The sequence below is a fragment of the Mobula hypostoma genome, chromosome 3 (assembly GCF_963921235.1).
Source record: "Mobula hypostoma chromosome 3, sMobHyp1.1, whole genome shotgun sequence".
NCBI classification, from domain to species: domain Eukaryota; kingdom Metazoa; phylum Chordata; class Chondrichthyes; order Myliobatiformes; family Myliobatidae; genus Mobula; species Mobula hypostoma.
The window spans coordinates 61479383-61506728 of record NC_086099.1 but is presented as its reverse complement, the minus strand read 5'-3'; the positions used below and the strand labels follow the sequence as shown (position 1 = coordinate 61506728).

Sequence of the window (27346 nt, the reverse complement as noted above, 5' to 3'; positions counted from 1 at the left end):
GTCAATTGACTGAGCCTTCTTGACCAACCTCCCATGCAGGACCTTGTCAAATACCTTGCTAAAGTCCAAGTAGACAACATCCATTGCCTTGCCTTCATTAACTTTCCTGGTAACTTCCTTAAACAATTGTGTAAGATTGGTTAGATATGACCTACCACATAACACCAGCTTGTCTATCCCTAATCAATCCCTGTCTATCAAAATAATTATATATCTGGTTCCTTAGAATACCTTCCAATAACTTATCCACTACTGATGTCAAGCTCACCAGCCTATAATTTCCCAACTTATTCTTGGAGCCTTCCTTAAACAATGGAACGACATTGGCTATCCTCCAATTGTCTGGCACATCACCCGTGGCTAAAATGTTTTAAATATCTCTGTTAGAGCTCCTGAAATTTCTGAACTAGCCTCCCACAGGATCAGAAGAAATACCTTGTCAGGCCCTCAGATTTATCTGCACTAATTTGCTTCAAAACAGCAAATCCTGTAATCTGTATGTGGTTCGTGACTTCAATGCTGCTTTGCCTCACTTCTATAGACTTTGTGTCTGCCTACTGAGTAAATACAGATGCACAAGCGAACAACACCACCTCGGGCAACATCTTTCAGATGGTCCACAAAACTGTTTCTTCCACTTCTTTTAAGCCTTCTTTTCCTTTGCAACAAGATTCTGGTACTGTTGGAGCCTGTAATCTTTAGTTTGATGGTGTGCTTTCAGTCCAATTGAGTGATCTGGCACTTCGCTCTCTGTGAGGGTGTCCCATGAGGCAAGCGGCCTCGAGCCAAGAAGCTTAGAGATGGGGCATGAGCCCGTGACTGAATCAATTTCTCACTGATTAAAGCATCAAGGACGATTGAAACATTGAGAAGAGTGTTCATTGCCAACTACCAGCCCCTCGGTCATTGCTGGCAGAGGATGATCTCTCTCTCTCTTTCTCTCTCTCCCCCTATCACTGGCTGCTCCCGAGGGAAGCTGCATTCAGATGGTCTCTCTTTCCCTCGATGCTGTTGAAGGATGCGCAATATGTTTTTTTTTCATGTGGCGGCGGGGTGAGGTTTTTCTTTGAATAGGTTCCATGGTGTTTTTTGTTTTGTGGCTATCTGTAGAGGAGACGAATCTTAGGGTTGAATACACATATTTTGATAATAAATGTACTTTGAAAAAGATCCATTGAAGATCTCCCCATCTTTCAGCTCCACACGTAAATTACCATTCTGATCTTCCAGAGGATCAATTTTGCCCCATGCTATCCTTTTGCTCTTAGGATTCTCCTTTACCTTGACTCCTTTCTTTTTGGCCTTCCACTCATCCAGCTGGGCTTCGGTCTTTGTACCTACTTTTACAAGCAGATTTTTGTCTCCCACCTGAACTTCGTGCAGTAACCTTAATGCACACAGAGTAGAGTCGAGCTTTTTATACTCACAAAAGCTGAATGCTTATAACTTTCCTGAAGCTCCTTGAACTCTCTTCCAACTTAAAACCAAGCCGCATTTTACAAGAAACTGCCTGATTAACATAACAGAAACTCTCTCAGATATGTTGCCTACAAAAACTGTTGTAGTTGGACCACTGGTTTCTTCACTTTCAAACTTCCTCTGAGTAGCATGTCCTTGCTTTCCAACCAGAGAAATAGAGGTTGGCACCAACACATGTTGGCCCTCTGTTGGTCAATGGTTCATGGTGTAGGGCATGGAGACAGATGAGGCATCATCCAGTACCTTTCTTAATTCACTTTCAGATGACTCTATTGAAGAGAATGTGGCATGCAAATGGTAAGTGGATCTCCAATCAAGTTGTAGTTGTCTCAGCCACTCACAACCCCACTATGTGGTCCGTCCTGTTTTTACCATCTACAAGCCCAATATGGCTTGTTGGTTGTTGTATTTCATTGTTACAAATGTCATTCCCACAGCAGTTATATTTTCTCCAGTATAAGTTCTCAGTTGGATATCTGCAGGCTTCAGTTTAGTCTCTTTGAAATGCTGTTCAAACTCATTTTGTGGAATGATAGAAACAGCTGAGCCAGCGTCCAATTCCATTTTAATTAACTAGCTGTTCACTTCTGATATAAGCCATATTGCTTGTCTATTGTTAACTTTCACAGTCCTGATTCACACTGGTCATGATCAGATTTTTCATTACTGCATGCAGACTGGTGGTTTTTTTGAAACTACAACTTGACTTTTTTTCCCTCTTCCCTATGCAGTCCATTATTTTGTCTGCCCAATATATTTTTTGTATGTATTCTGCTTTGTTGCATTTTCTTTATATCTGCATTGGTCTGGAGTATGTGAGCCCCTACCACAACTGTAACACAGTTTGTTTGTCCAGGCCAGTTTTGGTTCAGATGCTGTAATTTTGTTCACGTTCACTTTCATTCCTGACTGTAACTGACTTGCATCTCTGTCTGCTTTTTCCATTGACACAGCTATTTCAATTGCTCTTTTAAAGATAAATTCAGCTTCAGTTAGTAGCCATTCTTGAATGAGATTCCACAAACTAAACGACCTCTCAGTGCATAATTAAGCCCATTACCGAACTAACAATGTTCAGGCAACTTCTTCAACTCAGCCACATAAGCTGAGATGAACTCCCCTTCCTTTCTATTCCATTTATCAAACCTAAAACATTCTGCAATCAACAATAGTTTCAGTTCTAAATATTCATGCATTACTTTCAATATATCAACAAAGCTCATTTGGACTGTCTTGGTTGGAGCAGTCAAACTCCTAAGCAAACTATATGCCTTTAAACCCAATTCACTCAGTAAAATTGGTACTTGTTTCTCTTTGGCTATTTCATTTACTTTAAAATATTGCACAATTACACATTGCAGTTACCTGCTGTGCAATCAAACGAATCAATTTTTCCTATGTGGCTGTCCATTTCTGCTCTTTTTTAAATGAATATTATCACCCCTTACTCAAAGTTTATGAACCATGTCGTTTTGTTTTAACTTGATCGTTTCTGTCTCCTTTTCTAAAGAAACACATGCTGTGCTTCTTTTTTTAACTCAATGCTTCACTGACTTCTTTATAATTTGAACATCTCACTGCACTTCACTAGGTAGATAGTTGTTTTGGGTTCGTTTTAAATGGAATATAGGTAAATGCATTTACGACATAGAATGAAGCAAGGGCATATTCTATAAATGTAAGTTGTCTGAGAAGCATGGAGCAACAGAAGAACCTCAGATTCATTGTCCTAAATCCTTTAAAGTATCGGGCCAAGTAAACAAAGTTGTTAAAAATGCATCTGTAAAGCTTTCCTTTGTAGCTGAAGAGCAGATGGAAAACATGAGAAGTTAGGTTAGAACAGTATACATTGTAGGTCTGTACATTACAATTGTGCACAGTTTGATCAGCACTTTACAGAATGGATGTGACTGCACTGCAGATGGTCACAGAGGAGTTTACAGGAATATTACCAGAACTGGAAAATTTTAGCTATGATGGAAGATTGATAGACTTGGGTTTTTTTATTTGGAACAGAGCTAGCACAGGAGAGACTTAAGGTTATATAAATTCATGAGGGATTTATACAAAACAGATAGAAAGGGCCTAAGCTCCTTGACTGAGGGGTCAAATACCAGGATAACTGAATTTGAAGTAACTGGTAAAAAGATTAGAGGGGGATGAGGAATTTGTTAGGACTCTGGAACTAGACATGGAATCACAGAGTTGCAGACAGATACCACACAGAAACTGGCCCTTCAGCCTATTGCGTATGTGCTAAGCATCACCTCCTAGTAACATTAATTCTACATGTATCTTACTTTTTATCTTCTCTGCATCCCCACCCCACTCCCCAGATTCTACCATTCAACCACAGAGTAAGGGCAATTTACAGTGACTAATTAGCCTACCAACCCACATTTCAAACTTCAAAATTAATTTATAACCAAAGTACATATACAGTGCCTATAAAAGGTATTCACCACCCCCCACCCCCGAAAGTTTTCAGGTTTTACTGTTTTATGACAATGAATCACAGTGAAGTTAATTTGGCTTTTTTTGACACTGATCAATAGAAAAAGGCTCTTTCATGCCAAAGCGAGAACAGATCTTTACAAAGTCACATTTCTTGGGGATGTGGGACGAAATCAGAGCACACGTGGATGAATCCCACACGGTCACAGGGAGAAACTGAACTCCACACAGGCAGCACCTGAGATCAGGATGGAACCCAGGTCTCTGGTGTTATGAAGCTGAAGCTTTACTACCTGCACCACTATGCTGCCCCCAGGAATGAATTAATTCTTAAACTTGAAGCGCTGTGACTTGCAGGGCTACAGATCACGTACTGGAAGGTAGGAATAGGTTGGGCACAGGTTCAACGTGTCTCCTTCTGTTTCTGATGATTGTGTAATTTCATTTCCGTGAGTAAAAGACTTTTTTTATTCCACATGAGATGCGATGAAGAGATAAAGTTGAAGAATTGGTTGAATTTCTACAGTTCAAGGATTGAGGATTGGGCATTAGTAGCCAGATTTCTTGTGCGATGGATTGTGAGATTGCCAGCACAATGCAGGGTGTTGTAGACTTCCTGAACGGAGAGTCTAGTGTCACGATTTATGCTCTGTGATATGGTACATAGCTTTATTTCAGCACAATGGCTGTGACCCATTTACTGATTCATTTATATTGTGGCTGTTACTGCCTTATATTCTTTCTATTCATAAAAGGACAGTGTAAGGAATGGTATTGATTTTCATACGCTGGCCAGTAGAGAAGAAGAGTCCTGATTTGCAGTCAGTGGAGATGTTTAAGTATCTCGCCTAGCTGCAGTCTGTTGATGAGAGGAGGTTGTCATACCATGATTTTTATTCAATGGCTTCAGGGACTCTAGCTGCAGTGCTTTGTCACTTGAGAGAGGGTGGCAGACTGATGGGGGAAGTGTTACTGAATTCCCATTCACAACATCCGGTATATCACATTTCAGTATAACTTGATTCATGGATCAGACCAAGGTTGCTTCAATCCAGTTTTGAGAGATTTTATCGTCATACTTTTCACCACTGGTATTGGATCCTCTACACTTGAGTTCTTTGCCAGATTTTGTACCTATCTGCTTAAGTGTTGATGGGATGGTTGGCTTTGGTTGGCTTTGCTTGCCCAGTGCTTTCAGAAGAGTTTGAACCTGCCCATGGCTTATACTATCTGTAGCTTAAGGGACGCGGTGTCAAATGTTTTCTAATTGCATTGAAGTTTACTTTAGCCTTAGTTTTATCATGTGCACACCTTTGATGAACAGAAACAGAAACTTTCATCTTAGTTGTACAACTTGCCATTTGAGGGCTGTCCTGTGACAGTAGGTCTTCCCAGTTATAATGACTTATATCCTACCTATATACTACTAAAACTCTCATGCTCTGTCTGTCTGTTGTGACCTTCAATTAGCGCAAACGGTGCATTACAGCGGCACTTTTTTTTGGCTAAATCGAATTAAAATGCGCTAACTTACAGAATGCAGGCAAAGTTCAGGGTTATATATTCGTATAAAATTGCTCATTCGCCAAAAATCAACAGGCTGCCTTTCAGCCGAGACCCCATCGGCCATCATGGAGACCGCGACGCCACAGCCCGACACATCCACACGGCCAGCATCAGCGGCACTTCACGATGCTCACAGAGCCGGCTCCACCTTCCATGGAGACTGCGACACAACACCACGACACATGCACACGGCCAGCCTCAGCAGCGCCTGACAATGCTCACAACAGCCACACCAACCGCAGCGAAAGGGCAGGGCTATCACGTCCATTTAGGAGAACGCCAACCACATCATCAAGAAAAATCAGCATCCTGGAGGCTTTGGTGTTACTGCTTCATGTCTTCTATCAGGCATTAGGGTAAAAATATATGGATAGCCTAGTTATGCCACGTGGAAAGAGAAGGGGGACATTATGATCAAGAGATGACGCCAAACATCGTCAGGAAGCGGCAAGGAGAGGGAGAGAACAATAATCAGATGAGGCCAGGGCCGCACAACTCCAGGATCAAAGAGTCAAGACAAAAAAGATGAGAGAAGATGAGACAGAGGAGGACAGGCATGCAGGTCTCCAAAATGACAACAATAGGCACAGACGGAGGAGAGAACAAGAATCCATCAGGCCAGGGCCGCACAACTCCAGGATCAGAGAGAAAGAACAAATGGTAGAAGAGATGAAGAGACGAAGGATGAAAAGGCTGCACATCTCCAGAATGACAAAAACAAGCAGAGAAGGAGGAGAGAGGAAGAGACAGAGGAGAAAATGAAAGATCAACTCGAGAATATGCGGTAAAGAGTAATTATTGTGAGAGTTGCTGAAGACGATAATGGCCGCTTTCGACGACAATACCTCGACAGAGAAAGAGCAAGGTAAAATGCACGACTCGCACGGCGTAGCATTTCTGCTGATGTTGGTTCGCTGACCAGAGTATGCCCTCATTGTCATGCCTTCCTGTTCACTGGAGAACCCGCACATTTCTGCTGTATGAAGGGAAAGGTCAGGATAGGCAATTTGCAGCCTCTACCTAATGAGCTCCTCAATTTGTACAGCATTGATGAGCCTATTGCAAATGAGTTCAGGAAGAACATCAGACAATACAATTGCCTCTTCCAAATGACATCCTTTGGTGCCAAAGAACTCATTCCAACTAGGAATCGATGGAATCCTTCTGTGATTATTTAAGGCCAAATCCATCATTACATCGGACATTTAATGCCAGACCCCAACCAGCAAGCCCGATTCCTTCAAATTTACTTCATGGATCCTCAAGACAGCGTAGAATTGAGAATGGGTATACTCCAGAATGATTGAATTCAACGTGTGATTGTTGAATTATTGGAAAACCTACTACGACAATGAAACCCATATATTGCATCCCTTCAGCTTGCAAAAGAACAAATTCGGGGCATGCCAGAGGCGTTCATTGTCATTGATCATGACCGGAGACTGGCATTTGAACATGAGAGAAGATTTAATGCACAGATTGCCAACGAAGTCGCTGTCATTATACCAAACAGCACTGAACCTGAAGTAAGATCACGACACATTGTGTTGACAGAACGAGGAGGTGATTTGCAAATAATTTCAGAGTCCCATCGCTCATATGACAGGTTTCAATACATACTTTTCTTTCCAGTTGGAGACAATGGCTGGCATCATCCACTCCGAATAACCAACAACAAGAAACTGACGGCAATGTGTTATTATGCGTATTGAATAATGCCGTAAGAATGAGTTTAATAACCTTCTCAGAGGAGGACATCTACTCCAACAATACTTGGTCGATATGGCTGCTAAGATTGAAGGCGAGAGGCTGAGCTACATCCGAATGAATCAAGCAACCTTGTGATCAACAGCACACAGAGGCCTGACTGATGCATTGAATGATGACGATGATTTCAGAAACATCGGAAAGCGCATCATCCTCTCACCTACCCGACATTCGACAATCCTGCAGAACTTTTATAGAGGAATTCTATCTTGGTTCCTCTTAATGAAATGATGCAAAAAATAAACTTCACATGCATTAGACACTTCCCTGGAATCATGAAAGAATACTGCTCCTTCAACGTCGTAAGTGAAGGAGCTAATGCCACTCATTTTCCTACAGAATTCCTTGATTCCGTCAAACTCTCTGGATTGCCACCACATAAACTGGAATTGAAGACGGGATCTCCCATTATTTCAATGAGGAACTGGATCCACCAAGGCTTTGCAATGGAACGCGAATGATGGTGGAATAATTGCACGACAATCTCATTGTAGCAAAGATAAACATTGGTGTGTTCAAAAATGACATTGTCGTGATGCCAAGAATTAGTTTATCAGAAGGGGAAGATGTCCCTCTTCAGCGGAGCCAGTTCCCGATACAGTCATGCTTTGCTATAACTATACATAAGGCACAAGGCCAAACCATGGAGAATGTGTTGATTTATCTGGAGAAACCGGTATTCCAGCATGGTCAGCTGTATGTGGCTTTAAGCCGGGGAAAAAGAAATGAAAATGTTAGAGTATTCTTGAAGGGTGGCAGATCAACCAGAAATGTTGTCATCAAAAGTGTCTTTCGTTAAATGAGGAGGAGCTATATTTGTCTTGCTATGCGTCTTTCTTCTTTAATAAACTGAGTTTTTCTTCTTTAATGTCCAAGGCACATCACATCAGACGGCACTACCTTTCTCTCAAAGGGTGCCCCCAACGGGTCACCCGGTTGTCTAGTTATTTCTAAATCTCAAGGATTTTCATCATGTGGACTTTAATATGGATTGTTCTGTTAGCAAGAGTTTTACCCATCTTTAATAGGGAATTTCTCCCTATTTCCTCCAAGAGCACCACAACCCTGTTGTGGTTTGGAGGCTTGTAAGCCTCAGTGATCCAGAGAGCTATGTTGGTTGGAGTCAGAGCTTTGTGCTTTGGCTCTTGGTAGGGTCACTCATACCAAATAGGTCAAAGGGCAGAGGACAGACTAGGAGTGGTCCACTGGCCCTCCAGGTTCGGGAGTTCAGCTCAGGGATAACAACGCTGACTGGTAAAACAAAATTGTTTCAGAGATAGCGATGAAGAATCCTTCTACATCCAAGTATGATGGTATTCTTGAGTCTCCATCCAGGATTTGCATGACTGACAGTAGTGAAAACCATGCGTAAGCTATTGACATGATGAAAGGAGCCCTGAACACTGTCGGAAATGGATGACCTTCATTGCTGCCCTGGGTGCCAGGGGCACAATGGGCAGTAAGTTTTCCCAATTTGTCAATGCCTCATTGCCAGAATTGTGGCAAGGCGGCTAAAAATTGTACTGTTGAAGAAGAAACAGCCAGAGGGATATTCACACACAATACATTGTGCATTGATTTGAGCTTATTTAATGACAAATGAATTAAGTTACACGTAGTTATTTGACTACCTTCTATAAGGATGAATAGATTTAAATCCTTTAATTTTTAACCAAGAAATAAAATACCTATCTCAATATTACACTGCAATAAAGATGAATAACAAAACAATGGTTTATATGTAAATTAAAACCATCAAAGCAGTGTCTTTAAATGTGGTGAATGGATCATTCTTCTGGAGCACTTGATTTATCAAGCAGCCCCAGATGGTGATAGGCAGACCACTAACAAAGTGGAAAATGACCTCTGTTCAAATTACGAAAATCTTTTTACCTGTGTAGCTCTCTGTCTTTTTGTTGTTCCAACAGCAAAGTTACCAGGTGATCAGAGGACGGGGTATGCTTAACATCCCCACTTTGCTTTTGTCTCTGGTTTCTATTTTCCTAAAGAATAAACAATGAACATATCAGAATATAGAGACAAAAGTGCAGCTTATAATATGCAATTCTTTAACAGGAAGTAATCTACACACTAAATACTAGTAAATCTATCAGGAGGAGGAGAAGATGGCGACGTGACGCAGCGCGCAGTGGCCACTCCGATGAAATGATATCTGTTATCTGTCATGTAGGGTGCAGTGCACAAACCTGATTTGATGGAGACAGATGTGAGAGCATGGAGGAACATCTGGAGAAACTTCTGAAATGCCTTCTTTGCTGCTGCTGCTACTGTGTGATCCAGAATCTCCGGAGGAGAAGGCCCAGAGTCCTCAGCTTTGCTTGTTGCTCAGCGGCCAGGGCAGGGTCAAAGCGCTCAGTGGCTGAGTCGGAGGGGCTGGTCGGAGGCTCGAAGTTTTCGGACGGACTTAGAGTCGGCTGTGGTCAGGTGCTTCCAATGCATCGGCAGTTGTCGGCGCCTGGAGGTTTATGGCAGGGAGAGTTTCTCCCTTTTGCCGTCTGCTATCGGGACTATTGAGAGTTGATCGGAACTTTGAGACTTTTTTTTACTGTGCCCATGGTCTGCTCTTTATCAAATTATGGTATTGCTTTGCACTGCTGTAACTATATGTTATAATTATGTGGCCTTGTCAGTGTTAGTTTTTGGTTTGTCTTGTTTTTTTTTGTGATATCACTCTGGAGGAACATTGTATCATTTCTTAATGCATGCATTTCTAAATGACAATAAACGAGGACTGAGTGTCCTCATAATCTAGTATCAGTTATTTTGCCATTTACTATCATTTCTCTTTTAATCATGCATTGAAATTATTATAAGTTTTCTCTCATTTACGAACATTTACTAGAATTTAGAAATATGTCCATAGGGCAGCATGCTAGCGAGCAGTTAGCGCAATGCATTACAGCATGAGCTGTAAAATCGGCGTTCAATTCCCACCACTGTCTTTAAGGAGTTTGGATGTTCTCCCTGTGACCATGACAGTTTTCTCCCATATTCTAAAGATATGGGAGTTAGGGTCAGTAACTTGTGGGCATGTTATGTTGGCACCAGAAGCATGGTGACACTTGCTGACTGCCTCACCACATCCCCGACGCAAGTGATACATTTCACTGTATGTTTCAATATTTCAATGTACATTTGACAAATAAAGCTATCCTATAATCTTTAATAAAACAAAAAGGCTTTTGTCTAAACAAAACTATGATGGAACAGATTTATTGAAGCTTGAAGAACTAATGATAATTCTTTAATCGACAGTAGTCACTGAGCGGTCTCTATTATTTAACAGTGAACATACAAATGATAAGTAAAAAAGTCTAGCGCAGCCAAAACCTGACATAGGGACAAATTCAGAAATGCATCACAACCTTTACAATTTTGACTCCATTAAATTTAATAGATAGAGAAGCATATAGGATGTAACAAGCAAAATGATGTTCCAGAAAAAAACAATCGCAGAACAATTCTGTGAAATAAGAAAAGTATGAATCAACGAAAAGGAAACCAAGATGATGTTAAAGACTAAATGGAAACATGAAATAATTATTACTTGCATGCAGAGATCCAGAATTCTATCTGAAAATATATGCTTTGTGTTATTACTCCGTTACTGTAACTCAGAGTTTCAATGGAAGTATCTGGCACCCAATGAGTAACAGAAAAAAGAAATAGTCTAATCTAGGTTGTTATAATTGGCCTCAGTATTTTTGCCTGTGCAGAAGAGAAAAAAATCCAAAGTTCATTCTCTTGATCACTGCATAAATTACATGCCTACAAACAACAAAACTGGCTCTGGTTCCCTTAATGTGGAATAGTCTACGATCACCATTAACATTGACCATAGTGGTTCAAAAGAGAATGCAACATAAACTAGGACAGGTGTGGAAGTGAGGCTAAGTAAAAAATATCATACATTTATCCCGTACCAACCTGAACTGCATTAAAGATAACACCAAATGCTAATGAGTGGATCATCTGGCTTACTTTGTAGATCTCTTCAGCAACTTCACTGGACAACTCATGTGTAACCTGTAGATACATACATTGAAAAAAGAACAAATTAACACACAAAAAGGAACCCTGTAGAAGTTAAATATCATTGCCCTGACAGTAAAATAGATCAAAGGAACAATCCCAAACACATCATCGTCACAACTGTGCAATCGACATTAAGATTGGTCCAAAAATAACTTGTTTGCCAGCAGCAGCTTGTAAGTTAATTACTGGACTTTATGGCTCTTCAGAAGCAATACAAGATGGGCCTACAAACTGATAAGTATCCCTCCTTCCCATCTGCAATGAAAACTGGCTCAAATAGGACAAGCAGGGTTATACACTTATTGAAGTAAATATACAGATTGCAGACAATGATTCCTTGTCAGATGGAAGGGAAAGGTTGGGAACAAATCCGAGGCAGAGAAGGGAAAGCTGCTCATTGGATTGGGGTGAGGAGGGAGCAAGAGGTGAGAGATGGAAATCATTTGTTTCATCTGGCTATTCTACTCAGGTGTTTAGAATTTCACAGATACTTCAAGGAGTGTGGTTAATTCATTCTCTACTTTCAACCATTACCTTCCAAGAATTCACCACTTCCGATTTCATTAAAGGTAATGTCCGGCATCTTTGATACTGAGCAGGCAATCACTCCACTAGTTTACAACTCCAACAGTAAAGATTTTTAAAAAATCATTATTTCTATAATAAAGTGCATATAAACTGATGTTCTAAAGTACTTTGAGATGTTAGGCAGCTAGACAGGTTTGCAATCAAAAGTTAGACAAAGGGGTCTACTGTCACATGCACTAGTGCATGTGTGCCCCGATACAATGAACTTTACTCGGAGCAGAGTCACGCACACTTGCATCTAGAGACACAACATCCGCAAGAAAAAAAACGTAAGTGAAACATAAATTATACAAGAAAGAACATAATTAGAAAGAAAAATAAACAAAGTCCATTGTAGTGCAAAGTGATCAAAGTTGAGAAAGCACAAGATGGCAGTAGGGAGAGGTGACATTTTACTGACAGCTGACAGATTAGGTCATGCATATGAGGTTGAGATTTTATTTTATTTGCTTTCTATTCAAGATTGTTTAAAGTCATTTTCAGTACGCAAGTATAAAAGAGAATGAAATAATTTTTACTCCCAGATCCAATGTGTCACACAAAAAAACATAATAAATATGAGAAAGCTTATATACATAGATTGATTGTATGTCCATAAAGTGACGTTTCCAGATGTGTCTGTACACAAGGTGACGAGCAGGAATTGATAAAGTAGTGGTAGTTGGGAATTGTGGAGGGATGGGTTTGTGGGTGGAGATGTTGACCAATCTTACTGCTTAGGTAAAGTAACAGTTTTAGAGTCTGGTGGGCCTGGCGTGGATGCTATGCAGTCTCCTCCCTGATGGGAGAGGATCAGACAGTATATGAGCAGGGTGGATGGGTTACTTTATGAAGTTACTGGCCTTTTTCTGGCACCTTTAGGTATATATGTCCCTGTTGGCAGGTAGACCGGTGCTAGTGATGCGTTGGGCAGTTCTGGCTACCCGTTGTAGAGCCTTCTGGTCTGCCACAGTGCAGCTTCAGTACCAAGCAGTGGTGCAGCTCGTCAGGTTGCTTTCTACTTCGCATCTGTAGAATGATATGAGTATAGACGTGCATAGACCAGCTATCTTCCACCTCCTCAGAAAGTAGAGGCGTTAGTGAGCTTTCCTGATTGTGTAGATTATGTTCTGGGACCACAAGAGGTTATGCAAGAAGTGCACCCAGGCAACACACACAAATTGATGAAGAACTCAGTAGGTCAGACAGCATCTATGGAAATGCATAGATAGTCGACGTTTCAGGCCGTGACCCTTCTTCAGAGCTGAGAAGGAAGGGGGGAGATGCCAGAATAAAAAGATGGGGGTGGGGGGGGAGAAGGAGGATAGCTGGAAGGTGATCGGTGAAGCCAGTTGGGTGGCAAATGTCTAGGGCTGGATAAAAAGGAATCTGATAGGGGATAAGAGTGAACTATAGGAGAAAGGGAAAGAGGAGGAGGTCTGGGGGAAGTAATAGGCAGGCGAGAAGAGGAAAAAGGTCAGTATGGGGAATAGAGTGAAGGGGAGGGGAATTTATTTACCGGAAGGGGAAATCAATATTCATGCCATCAAATTGGAGGCCACCCAGACAAAATATATGGTGTTACTCCTCCATCTTGGCACAGAAGGAGGAAATGGACCAACATCATGGAACAGGAATAAGAATAGGAATTAAAATGTTTGGCCATTGGGAAGTCCTGCTTGTGGTTAATTGTGAGGAGGTGCTCAATGAAGTGGACCCCCAATTTATGTTGGGTTTTACCAATATAGAGGAGGCCACTTCAGAAGCACTGGACACAATACATGACCCCATCAGATTCGCAGAAGTGTTGTCTCACCTAGAAGGACTGTTTGGGGCCCTGAGAGGAAGTGAGGGAGGAGGTGTATGGGTAGGTGTAGGACTTCCATCATTTGTAGGGGTAAGTGCCGGGAGGAAGATTAGTGGGCAGGAGCGAATAGCCAAGGGAATCGCGAAGGGTGCGGAAAATGGAGGAGAAGTTGAAACTGCCCACAATTTCCACTGTTGTGCCACTGATGTAAAGAGGGTGTAAGTGGTACGAGTTCTTCTGACATCAATAGCCATCTCCTTTGTCTTCCTGACACTGAGGAAGAGATTATTGGCCTGGCACCAGGCCTCAAACTCCTTCATCTCCTCTCTGTAGGTTGTCTCATCATTATTGGTGATGAGCCCCACCAACATCGTGTCATCAGCAGACTTGACAATATGATTACTTGGGTCTTGGGCAATGAGTCATGTGTAAGCAGAGTGTACAGCAATGAGCTCAGCACACAGCCCTCAGGGCACTCATATTGACGATGATAGAGAGGGTGGAGGGGTTGTGCATCCTGTCTGAGGTCTGTTGGTTATGAAGTCCAACACAGTATTTAGACTGAGGGGTAGGAGTTCGTTCACCAAGGTCTGTGAGACAGAACTGGTGAATGTAGAGCAGCCAACAGATTAGATCATGCACAGTTGGTTAAGGTTTTATTTTGTTTGCTTAGTATGTTAACACGCATATTAAAAGTCTTCTTTAAACTCAAAATAGTTTATAAACTGCTTGAACCATTTACATTGCATGCAGAAAAAGCACTGCACATATTTTGTCTGATGATTGTCATAAAGTTTATAATTAAAAACTGCAACTACCTATCAAGTACAATTTACTTCTCTGCACTTGAATGGGATAAATAACCTAAAGAATTACTAAGTTCACTTCAAGACTGAGTGCGAAGAAAATGAAAGGAATTTCCAGGAGCCTCCCAAGCACTTCTCAACATAAGACCATCAGAAAAAAAAATACTGGCTAACAGAGGAGAACACTCCTTCCGTTTCATTCCCAATTTCCTAAACTTCAGGGATTTGGTGATCTGGTGATGGGGCTTGCAGACAATTTGCAGCTGGCAGCAAACAGGCTCAATTGCAATTGTCAAATCAACTCAGTCACATTAATGATTTGGCTCTCAGTCTCTGTATACTTGATTTCCAGTGGATGAAATATAAAAAGCTTTTCACCTTTAAGCAATACCATTTATATATTTTTAAAGTGCTTATATTAATTAAATGGCTCCAGTGAAGAGTGTTATGTTGAAGACACTTAATGCTGATGAAGAAAGGAGAAGATAAGAGCTGTATAACAAAAATCCAAGCAACTTTCTGTTTTGTGGTGAATGCTCAAAAAATTGTACCATTGCATTCCTTGTGTCAGATCATTCAGTGGCACCAAATCCATTTAAATTCATTCACCCGAGGCTGTGAAGTCTAAGATCATAATGACACAACATATGCACTAAAAGCGGCTTAGACTGCTATGAAACAAGGAACATGCTGTAGTGCTTACTAAGTCATTAAACAGTCAATTTATATTCTGGATAACATTTTAAAAGATTGTAAATGGTGAACTTCATGCTCACTTAAAGGGGTTTCTATAGGATGTTACCTCCCAGTGGAATAGCATGCTTGACCCTTCAAATTTGACACAAAAACTGGCCCACTTGGCCGGTTCACTGGTTGGTAGAGTCATGAACAAAGCTGAACTTCTGGTCTCAGTCAATTTATATAGGAGGTGGACTTGAGGTCCATCAAAAGCTGGAAATCAGGTCATTTCTGTACTGTGGATTGATGGCAGAGTAATCAACCAAGATTTGGTAAGGCCATTTGGCCATTGGGTCTGCTCTGTCATTTCATCATGGCTGATTTATTATCCTTCTCTTGCCATCACCCTGTAAACTCTGACACCATTACTAATCAAAAACCTATCAGCCTCGGCTTTAAATATACCCAATGACATGTCCTCCACAGCCATCGATGGTAATGAATTCCAGAGATTCACCACCCTCCTCCTTAGTTCTGTTCTAAAGGGACATCCTTGTATTCTGAAGCTGTACCCTAAGCTCCTAGACTCCCCTACTATAGGAAACATCCTTTCCACGTCTACTCTATATAGGTTTCAATGAGATTCCCCCTCCATTATTCTAAACTCCAGCATGTACAAGCCCAGAGCCATCAAACACTCCTCATACCTTAACCCATTCGTTCCTCGAATCATTCTTTTTAAGCTCTGGGCCCTCTGCAATGCCAGCACATCTTTTCTTAGCTAAGTGTGGTCTGACCGATGTCCGATAAAGACTTAGCATTACATCCTTGCATTATATTCTAGTCCTCTGGAAATGAATGTTAACATTGCATTTGCCTTCCTTACCACCAACTCAACCTGCAAGTTAACCTTTAAGGAGTCCTGTACGAGGACTCATTACACCTTTGATTTGTGAATTTGCTCCCCATTTAAAAAATAGTCTATGATATTATTCTTTCTAACAAAAATGCATGACATACACTTCCCTACTCTGTATTCCATTTGCCACTTCTTCGTCCATTCTTCTAATCTGTCTAAGTCTTCTGCAGATTCACTGCCCTTCCAGCTATCTTCGTATAATCTACTAACATGCTCACAAAGCCAATAATTCCGTCATCCAGGTCATTAACATATAACATGAAAAGAAGTAGTCCCGACACTAACCCCTGCGAAACATCCACAGCCAACCAGAAAAGGCTCCCTTTATTCCCACTCTTTGCCTCCTGCCAGTCCATTAAAATTTCCATTAGTATTAGTAGTTCTGCTCTGCAAATTTTTGTCTTGGAGGTATAAATATTGACTTGCAGCCAAGAATTTTAAGACCACTCTTTTAAAGTATGTAAGAATTTGACCGTTCTCAAACATTGCCTCCAGTCTGCTAACATCAATGGCAGTTCTTTGAGCTATTTTTTGAAATTCAAGCTTGCTGGCATTCAATTTCCCTTCTTCTTCATGCCCTATTAAAGCTCGTTCTATAGTCTGAGCTTTTGCTTCTTCTACCTATTTCTGTCCAATATACAATATCTAGTCTATGTTTTTTAATTTGTTTGGAGATGCCTGTACAATGTGATAACAAGCCCTTCTGAACCTAATTCTACCCATTCAACCAATTAACCTACTAACCATTTGTCTTTGGGATGTAGGAGGAAACCCAGGCAGTCATGGAGAAGAACGTACAAACTCCTTACCTGGGTCACTGGTGCTGTAATGACAATATGTTAACCTCTATGCCATTTGCTGCCTATTCTGTACATTCTTTTGTTGCACGACATAAGTCATTGATGACAAAATATCCCATCAGTATCTGAATCATCATTGCCGTATTTCTCCAGTGGAAATATTTCACTTCCGTTAGCCAAATATCCTCACGTCTTCCATTCTTTGATCTGAGCATAATTGGATGTTTGTACTTTTGAACAAGTGCTGGATTCAGTCAAAGTATTTACCCATGAACAAACAGACGCAGTGGCTGTGGGATTGCCCTTGCTGACAGCTATTGCTAATTTCTACGTGGAGGATTTTGAGCAGAGGGCTTTGAGTTTATCACCTTTACGCCCCAAATGCTTCCTCAGCTACGTCGTTGACATCTTCATAGCGTGGCCTCATGGACTCCAGGCACTCCAACAGTTCCACGACCATCTGAACAGCATACATCCAAACACTCAATTTACGATGGAAATGGAGAAGAATGGTTGCCTCCAATTCCTGGACATTCTAATATGATGGAAACCATGTGGCATTTATCAGAAATCCACTCACACGGACTTAGAACTCCACAATAACAGCCACCATCACACCTCTCAATGTAGAGCATTTTTTTTCGAACCCAGATAGTCGCCACAAGGAAATAAGATGATTAAGCACAAAGTTCCGACAGAATGGCTACAAGGTGAAGGAAATCAATCAGTCCTTTAAAAGGGCCAACAGAAAAACCAGGAAACCTAACAATGAGGAGGAACCCATCACTACCGCCTGCTGTCTCTATATTTCCAGGGTTTCTGGAAGAATCATCAGGATCGTGAAGAAATACCAGATGAATACCATCCACAAACCCGTAAGGAAGGTCAAATCACAGCTTATGCAGGTCAAAGTTGACTTGGGTCATAGGTTGGCTGACTTTTACAGGATTCCCTGTGAATGTGGAGCAGTGTATATTGGCCAGATGGGATGCACGGTGGAAACCAGCATCACGGAGCACAGGTGGTGTATTGGTTTGGGTTACCTGGAGAAATTGGTGGTAACAGAAAACTACATTCACTATGGCCATAGGGTTGACTTTGATGACACAAAACTATTGTGCCATGCCAGTGGCTTTTGGGACCGCCTGGTGAAGGAAGCCATTGAAATAAAACTAGAGGAAAAGAATTTTGACAAAGATGAAGGTCTCGCTTTTAGTAAGAACTGGAATTCAACTGTAAACAAGGAGGGGGAGCGGAAACCTGATTGGATGAGGACTAACCAATCAGGAGGGATGGACCTCAGGGATATAAATGCCACCGGGTAGACATGCCCAGGCATCATTCCTGATGAAGATGGTGGGCCTTGTAACAAACATCAGCTATAATTGATACTTGTACCCGTCTGGAAATCTGAGAAGAGTTTATTCCTATTTACCTCAATTTCCCTTTAGGGAAGAGGAGAGAGTCAACTTCTCCATCTCTTTTTTGATTTCTCCTTGATGTTGATACATTACTCTCCTAATAGAGTTCAGTATAAACAATGCAGTTTACTCTTGCAGAGACCAGCAGATCAGGTTGCAGCTCTCCCCAGGACTGCACTCTTCCTACACTACACTTCAAATCAGAGGTGGGACAAGAGTCAGGAGTTCTACTCCCACTGCATCACATGGGCTCAAAACCCAGTAACTTGACAAAATTCATGATATCTTCATTAAGCACCCGGCCATGTGCTAACTGAGTCAACCATGGTAAAGGAAGGTGCTTTGATAACTTTGTAAAGTCATAGAGTTGTAGAAGACTACAGCACAGACGTGGTTTGGCCCATCTAGTCCATGCCAAACTATAAATCTGCCTACTCCCATCAACATGCACCTGAACCATAGTCCTCCGTACCCCTCCCATCCATTTATCCAAATTTCTCTTAAACATTGAAATCAAACACAAATCCACCACTTACGCTGGAGCCTACATTAAACAATCCAGACAACAAATGTGACACATCCACACCTGCCACATCCAATGTGAAGAACAAGCCACTGGTGATTCCACATCTCTGGTGAAAACCTTCAGTAAAGCAGGTGTTAATATCACTAGTTACCTGCTGCTTGCCACACTGTCTTGCAGTTGTGAAGATTCAAGTCACATCACCAGGTCTATGGACAAGTGTGGAGTAGCATGAAAATAAAGGAGGAAACTTAGTCATCCCTGTTATGTTTTGTTACATCAAAGCATTAAACTAATTCAAAGGAAAACAACAGAACTAGGAGATGCAAGTTTAATTCTATTCATTACTTTTAGCAAAGCGCGCACATATCACGTGGTAGCGTCATGACGTGGGCAATTCACATTTTTTACATATAACCATAATGAATTAAAAACAAATGCTTATTTAAACTCTGCTTGGCTGTGAAACGATCTCAGTTCTAGTGCCTCCTCCATTGTGGTTATAGGAGTTCACTCTGGGACTGTGGGAAGTGGGAAGCAGTTCTAACAGTGGTTCCACCTCACTTCTCTAACAATTGACTCTACGCTTCTCAACTTATCGATATGTTGCCTCCAGATAATATCAGACACAATCTCCACTACGTAGAAGAGTGGTCCAGTTCTGACCTTAATCTTTCCAAGTACCCACTTTGATCACCTCTGTAGTGCACGGCCAGGACAGCTTGTCTAGGAGTGAAACACTGAACCTCCCTGTTTGAGGAAACTTCAATTGGCCTCAGTTGTTTGTCCTGGGTTTGAGGAGATCCAAGCATGAACGCAAGGGACGGCCCAGTGAGTTGTTGGTTGTGGAGTGTGTTGCATTGCGTTGTACAAGGAGGAAATTGGCGAGCTTCTGATTCAGTATCAGTGTAGTGTGATCTGCTGACATTGCTTGCAGTGAATTCTTTAGACTCTGGACAAACCTTTCCACAAATCCATTTGTTGTTGATACGGTGTAAATGTAATATCTCTTATTCCATTCATAACATACTGTGGTCCACTGCCACTGACCAAGTGTTCTGGAACACCGTTCCTTGTGAGGGGCACTTCTTAACACATCAACAGTAGATGAGGCTGTAGTGGGGGCTTCTGAGAATAATTCTGACCACATCCACTACTACCAAGTAATTTGGGCCCATGAATGCTCCAGCAAAATCTACACAAATCCTCTGCCAGTGCAATGTAGGCCATTCCCAGGATGAAGAGACGCTACTCTTGGCATCTTCTGGACGTGTTGCCATTCCGCACAGTGCATGGAGAACTGCTCGATCAGCTGATCTATCCTTGGCTACCAGACAAAGCTTCAAGTCAACGTTTTCATTCTAACTTCACCTAGATGACCATCATGTAGCTCCTCCAACACTTCAGCTCTCAGCTTGGATGGTACAACAATTCTCATTCCCACATTAGGCAACTTCCATTAAGGGCAATTCTATCCCGTTGCTGGTAAAAATAGCTGATCTGGAGTTTCTGTTGCATATTCCAGCCATTTTGGGTGACCATGTAGACCTGAGACAGTGTGACTTCTTTTCTGATATCTCTGCTGTGATAGGGAGACTTCCAACTTGCGTGAGGGAGAATACATCAAGAGAAGTGTCTTTTTTTGGTAAATGATTCTGGTATTTCCTTTTCCAAGGGTAAATGGGACAGCATGGTCATGATTAATTGCCCTCTTGAATTCAATCTTGTAATTGTGTCTTCCAAGAAATGGAGCACATTTCTGCATTCCTGCTGCCGTTGTTAGTGGAACACCCTTTTGTGGATTGAAAATGGACACTAGTGCTTAGTGATCAGTAACGAGGGTAGATTCTCTCCCATACAAGTACTGGTTAAAATGCTTTACATCGCAAACCAGACTCAAGGCCTCTCTGTCAATCTATGCATAATTTTCCTCTGCAGCAGTCATGGAATGTTCATTTCCATCACTCAGAACATGCGACATGACTGCACATATACTATAAGGCCAGACGTCACAGGCAAGCTTGTATGTGGCTTAGCCAGTCACAACCCCACAATGCTTGTCCTTCTATTTTTACCACATACAAGCTCTATGTGGTTTGCTGGTCGTTGTATTTCACTGTTACAAATATCAATCCCACATGAGTCATCTTTTCCTCACTATAACTTCTTAGTTGGATATCTGCAGGCTTCAGTTCACTATCTTTGAAATGCTGTTCAAACTCATCTTGTGGAATGACTATAACAGCTGAGCTACAGTCCAATTTTATTTTAATTAATTTGCTATACACTTCTGATGCAAGTAATTTTACTTGTCTCTTGTTACTTATCACATCATGAATCTCAAAGCTATCCAGTCCTACATCATTCTTATCATTATCAGATTTATCATCAACAACATGGTTTTGAAACTGCAACTTGTCTTTTATCTTTTTCTCTTCTCTGTGCAGTCCATTTATTTTTGTCTGTCCGACATGCTCTTTGTACGTGTCATACTTTGTTGCATTTTCTACAAGTTTTACTCTTAAATCCACATTGGTCATGAGTATGTGAGCCCCTGCTACAACAGTAACATCATTTGTTCATCCAGTCTAGATTCTGTTTAGACATTGCAATTTTGTTCATGATCGCTTTCATTCCTAACTACAACTCAACTGTGTCTCAGTCTGCTGCTTCCATTCATACACCAACCTCAACTGCTCTTATAAGTGTAAGGTGTTTCAGGTAGGAGCCATTTTTGAAAGCTTTCTTGGAAGATTCCATATACTAAACAATCTCTCAATGTATCATTAACACCATTTCCAAAATGACAATGCTCAGACAACAGCTTCAATTCTGCCACATGCACTGAAATAGATATATATATATATATCCATAATGAATTATACAAACAATGAAGAATGCTTAGACAAGCATTCCGCAGTCAACAATGGCTTCAGATCTAAATATTCCTGCACTACTTTCACAATATCAGCAAAGTTTATTTCAGTTGGTTTGGTTAAAGCAGTTAAATTCAAAGCAAACTGTATTCCTTTAAACCCAATGCACTCGGCAAAATTAGTACTTGATTCTTATTGGCTACATTATCTGCATCAAAATACTGTTGAATTAGCTCAACATACATGAGTCAATTAGCTGTTGAACAATCAAACACATTTATCTTTCTGATGTGACCAGTCATTTCTGATCTTTTTTAAATAATTGTTATCACACAGAATTTCATGAACCAATTAATTGTTCTGTTTTCTGCCTTTTTTAACACAACTATCTCGACACGTGCTACCGTTTTTTCACTTGACCATTGCTCGCTGTTCTTTTTTTTAAGCTCAAATGTCTTCCTGTGTTTCAACAAGTTGGTAGCCATGTTAGGTTCATTTTATAAATACCTCATCACCACTGTTATGTTTTATAGCTTTTAATTAATTAAAAGGAAAAGAGAGTCCAAAATGCAAGTTCTTCTTTACCCTGGGCAGAGAGTTTGTTCTTTACTTTAAGTGAGGTGTGCACATATCACATGGTATCATCATGCTGCATTCAATTCATGTACATACAGACATATATATTTATACACATATACATATACACATACACAGACACATATATATTATACATATACACGCACATATTTATATATATACATAATGGATTATATATATACATAATGGATTATATAAACAACAAAGAATGCTTAATCAAATATACATACAAGATTACTCAAATATTACTGCAATATTAAATACACAACAGTCCCCTTCTGGTGAGGCTTTGTAACCAGCTCATAGTATCTTCTTGAACATGATAAAAGGCTGCACAACATTCTGTATTAAATTCTTCTTTTAAATTATCATTTGGATGACAACTAATCATCTGTGTGCATTCCCTCACCACCCACAATTTGTATGGACTTTAACCACTGGAAAGTAACATAAAGGGGATTGGAAAGAAATCGAATTTTAGGGAAACTAAGTTTCCAGAAAAGAAGATACAATCAAAAGGCATGAAGCAACAATGTATTAGGCATGCCAAAGCTATGAAAAGAAAAGTCAATTTTAGCTGTGTGGGGGAATATATTTGCCTTATCCAAGAATAGGGGAAGTATTCTAAATAGAGAGTGGTGGGAAGTAGCACCATATTTAATGAAAAGAAAAACAAGTTTTATTATTTAAGGATAATGTCATCATGAACCGATAAAATAAATTTTGTCACAATAATCTGTTGAGAAAGGGAAAAGAATGTATTGTGAATATAATGTCAAGCACTCTTTTTCTGAAGACATTACATTTTAAAGCATAACAAAATCCAAACCACCAATCCAACTTTGGTTGTGGCTCATTTAATAATAATTTCACTTCTGAAGAAGAAGTAGTTTAAGTCCTACTTCTGACGCTCAGCAACAGAAGTCTTGGTTGATACTCCACTGAAGAACTGAATGGGGGCTGCCTGGTCAGAGGTTTCATCACTTAGATGAGTTGTTGAATGTTAGCCACACCTCCCCATTCATTTAGAAGTGAGAGATCACCTGCTGTCACTATTCAGGAAAGCGCAAAAGAATTACTCCTTAGAGAATTTTCACCCAAAATCTCTAAAACAAAAATTTGATCATTATCATAAGGGAATTAGTGGGAATTGCTACACACTCTCATGGTTTATCACATAGAGCACAGAAACAGGCCCTTCACTTCATTTAGTCTGTGCTGACCTGGTCTTCTGCCTAGTCCCGTCTACCTGTGCCCAGATCATAGTCCTCTAAGCCTCTCACATCCATGAACTTATCAAAATGTCTCTTAAATGTTACAACTGAATCTGCAGCTTCCACTTCCACTGGCAGCTCTTTCCATACTTGCACCACTCTCTGAGTGGAGAAGATCCTCCTCAGTTTCTCCTTAGATCAAAGTTCAAAGTAAAATTTATTATCAGAGTACATAGATGTCACCACATACAACCCTGAGATTATTTTTCTTGTGGGAGAACTCAGCAAATCTATAGAGCAGTAACTGTAAACAGGATCAATGAAAGAGCAAAAGCATAGAAGACAACAAACTGTCCAAATGCAAATATAAATAGGAATAAATAACAAGAGCATGAAATAACAAGATAAAGAATCCTTAAAGTGAGACCAACGGTTGTGGGAACACCAGAAATAGAATGAGTGTAGTTATCCTCTTTTGTTCATGACCTGATGGTTGAGAGAAGTAACTATTCTTGAAGCTAGTGGTGTGGGTCCTGAGGCTCTTGTAACTTCTACATAATGGCAGCAGCAAGAAAAAAGCATGGCCTGAGTGGTGAGGAGCATGGATAATGGATGCTGATTTTCTACAGCACTGTTTCATACAGACAAGCTCAGTTGTTGGGAGGGTTTTATCCGTAGTGTACTGGACCAAATCCGCCACCTTTTGTAGGATTTTCCACTCAAAGGCATTCCTATACCAAGCTCTAATGCAGCCAGGCAATACACTCTCCACTGCACATCTATAGAAGTCTGTCGAGGTTTTTGATGATATGCCAAACCTCCACAGACTCCTGAGGAAGAAGAGGCACTGTTGTACTTTCTTTGCAATCACACTTATACGATGGTCCTCTGAGACAGTGACACCCAGGAATTTAAAGTTACTGGCCCTCTCCACCTCTGATTATCTTTTCACCTTTTACCTATGACCTCTAATACTAGTCTCGGCCAACCTGAGAGGAAAAAGCCTGCATGCACTCACTCTATCTATACCTCTCATAGTTTCCAGTACCTCTATGCTGTTAAATTATCTACAACAGTGACCTACAGTTTGAGAAGTACTTCATCTCAAAAGCATTTTGGAATGGCCCCAGTTTAAAAAAAACTGGAATGTAAAAATAAGACTTTATTTTTTTCAGCTGTATGGCTGCAGCCATTAAGACACATGCACAGCATCATATGAAAGCATATTAAACCACTGCCTAAATAACACGCATCAAAGTTGCTGGTGAACGCAGCAGGCCAGGCAGCATCTCTAGGAAGAGGTGCAGTCGACGTTTCAGGCCGAGACCCTTCGTCAGGACACTTTTCAACTTTTGATCCTCTCTTAAACCACCGCCACTAGTTTAATATATTTTCTCTGCCTTGACTTTTTCAAGCATGATTATTCTGTCATTGCCTATGGGACAATGTCCTAGAATTGTCTATTTTCTACACCATTATATAAATGCCATCTTCACAGGATGATTAAGGATAGGCAATCAATATGGCCTGGACAGTGTTACCTACATATTCTGACGGATATGCAAAATAATTCTAGAGGATTTTAGCAGCTTTCATATCAAACATTTGGCACTTGTTCTCACATCTGTAAAACATGTGAAACATGTAGTCTAGTTCCTAAAAATAAACTGTTCCAAGCTTGTGTTGGAAACTGAAAATACACGTCAAATAAATGTGGTAGGTATACACACTTCATCACATATGCTAAATTAATGAAAAAGGAATAGTTAGTTAATTTAATTATAACCTTGGATAGGGTGATCCATCTTAAACTGCTTAAAGATCAATTTATAGATTTATGAGTTATTAACTAATGTTCTGCTAGACACTAATGACCAAATTTAAATATTTATTTTAAGAAACACTGAAACTTGGGCAGAATTTTGACAGCAAATCTAATCATAAAATAAAAGTCTAATAATCAGATTCCAACTTGGATTAAATATAATCTTTCGATTTCTGTCTAAATTAAATATTGTTAGTTATCAGCACGTCAAATCCAATATTAAAGACTTTGTTTTCAACGTAGGAATTACTGGTTATCTAGAGTTATATTACATAATTAGATAAGAATTCCTATAAAGTAAGTCCCTAAAATAAACAAAATTTTCTAGTAAAAATGAAATTCTCTTTAATAATAGTTAAATTAACTTCAACAATGGAGTATGATTTTAACATTAAATGTTGCTTTTCATTTTGTTCCATATTTACTGTCGGCCCAAGGAAAGTTCCCATAAACACTTAACACTGATACCATGTGTCACATCTACTCATGTTCAGCGGGATCATCAACAAGGAAATACGCATGTAATTGGAACTCGGCACGGACGAGTCGGACCAAACGGTCTATCTCTATGCTGTATAATTCAAGGACTCTGTGAAGGGTTGTCTTCACTCACATCTTTTCCAGCTTCTCACATCAAAGTATTAAAGCAAAACACAGAGTTCTATCGCTTATTGACATATAGATTGGCTACTATGCATGTTACTTCAATTTCAATGTAGCTTATTTTTATCAATGTAGAGTTTAAGACACCTTCAAAGAGACTATTTTTCAAGAGCAAGCTCTAGACTAATTAATTTTGGCATGTAGCTCAAACTGTAAAAGTTGTTTGAGACTCATTCTGATGTCTTGCATATTGTTTGCAGATGTAATTAGACTCGTGATTAACGGGATTGCAACACTTCTTGGTTCAAAAACTTGAAGTGTCAGCAACCAGAAGTAGCGTTTAGTAAAACAAATCCTTATAAAGCTCCTTCTATAACTTTCCTCTTCCTGCCAAATCTTTATAGGTACAAAGGGTATCCTATCAATAATATCTAAATCTATTGTTGAGTCTGCTAGTTTACAGATGTTCCTGTCTCAATGTTTTTTGTGCTGGAGGCCTGACGTTAAAAATGAAATAAACTGCACTATATTTGCTAAATAATTTAAGCAAAGATAGAACTTTTTTTTTCTTAAGACACTATTAAATGAAAAGGATTCACGTTCTGGATTTTACAGTGATGTCATGGTGCCATGAAGTCTGGGTTTGAGACAGCCTTGTCCGAAATGATTTCCTTATACAATTGTCCTTTGGGATAAATTTATGAAATCACACTAAATATGCAAGATTCTAACTTGCATTTAGGCACCTTAAAAGAAGTTATTTAAACACCAGATCTTTTTGTTAGTTGAGAGAAAAAATTCAAACATAAAACGAATGGACATTTTAATTACTGTAAATAACTTGTATTAGCATTGGTGCAAACTAAGTTTAATAGCATTTCAGACTGAAGATAACATGTATATATTCTATTTCAGAATGAACTTTCAAATGAAATTCAATTCCTGTACTTGTAAACATTTGACAATAAACCATCAGTGATATTACTTCAATATCCTAGAGAGTAAAAAGACAACTTGACAGTGAGTGGAGATAACAATCTGCCTGAAAGGATTTCAAATATTGAGTTTCACTTTTGAGCTCCCTGCCAACCCAAACCCAACACATAAAAGTATACCAATACATGGAGAATTCAGAAAAGAACATTATCACAGATCTTTATGGTATAAAAAAATATACCAACACATGGAGAATTCAGAAAAGAACATTGTAACGGATTCTTATGGTATAAAAAAATTAAGAAGAGTATGCTACTTTTCCACTTAAAATAATAAGTGGAAAGCTTTTAACTAACTTCATAATGTAAACATACACATGGGATGATTTGAGGATAAAGAAATTAGTGTTTTTGTAAAATGTATTTATTTAGCTTAGATTGCAAATCAAAACT

At 40.0% G+C, this 27346-nt stretch overlaps 1 protein-coding gene across 1 annotated transcript in view; it reads right to left on the bottom strand.

Annotated features, from left to right (window-relative positions):
* Window positions 1–27346, bottom strand: part of LOC134343699 (uncharacterized) — a 62203-nt gene that overhangs the window by 10647 nt on the left and 24210 nt on the right. The window contains exons 8-9 of the mRNA XM_063042454.1: window positions 11215–11313; window positions 9160–9269 (exon numbers count right to left, since the gene is read on the bottom strand). Of these exons, the coding sequence (XP_062898524.1) occupies window positions 9160–9269; window positions 11215–11313 (209 nt within the window). The remainder of the gene's footprint in view (window positions 1–9159; window positions 9270–11214; window positions 11314–27346) is intronic.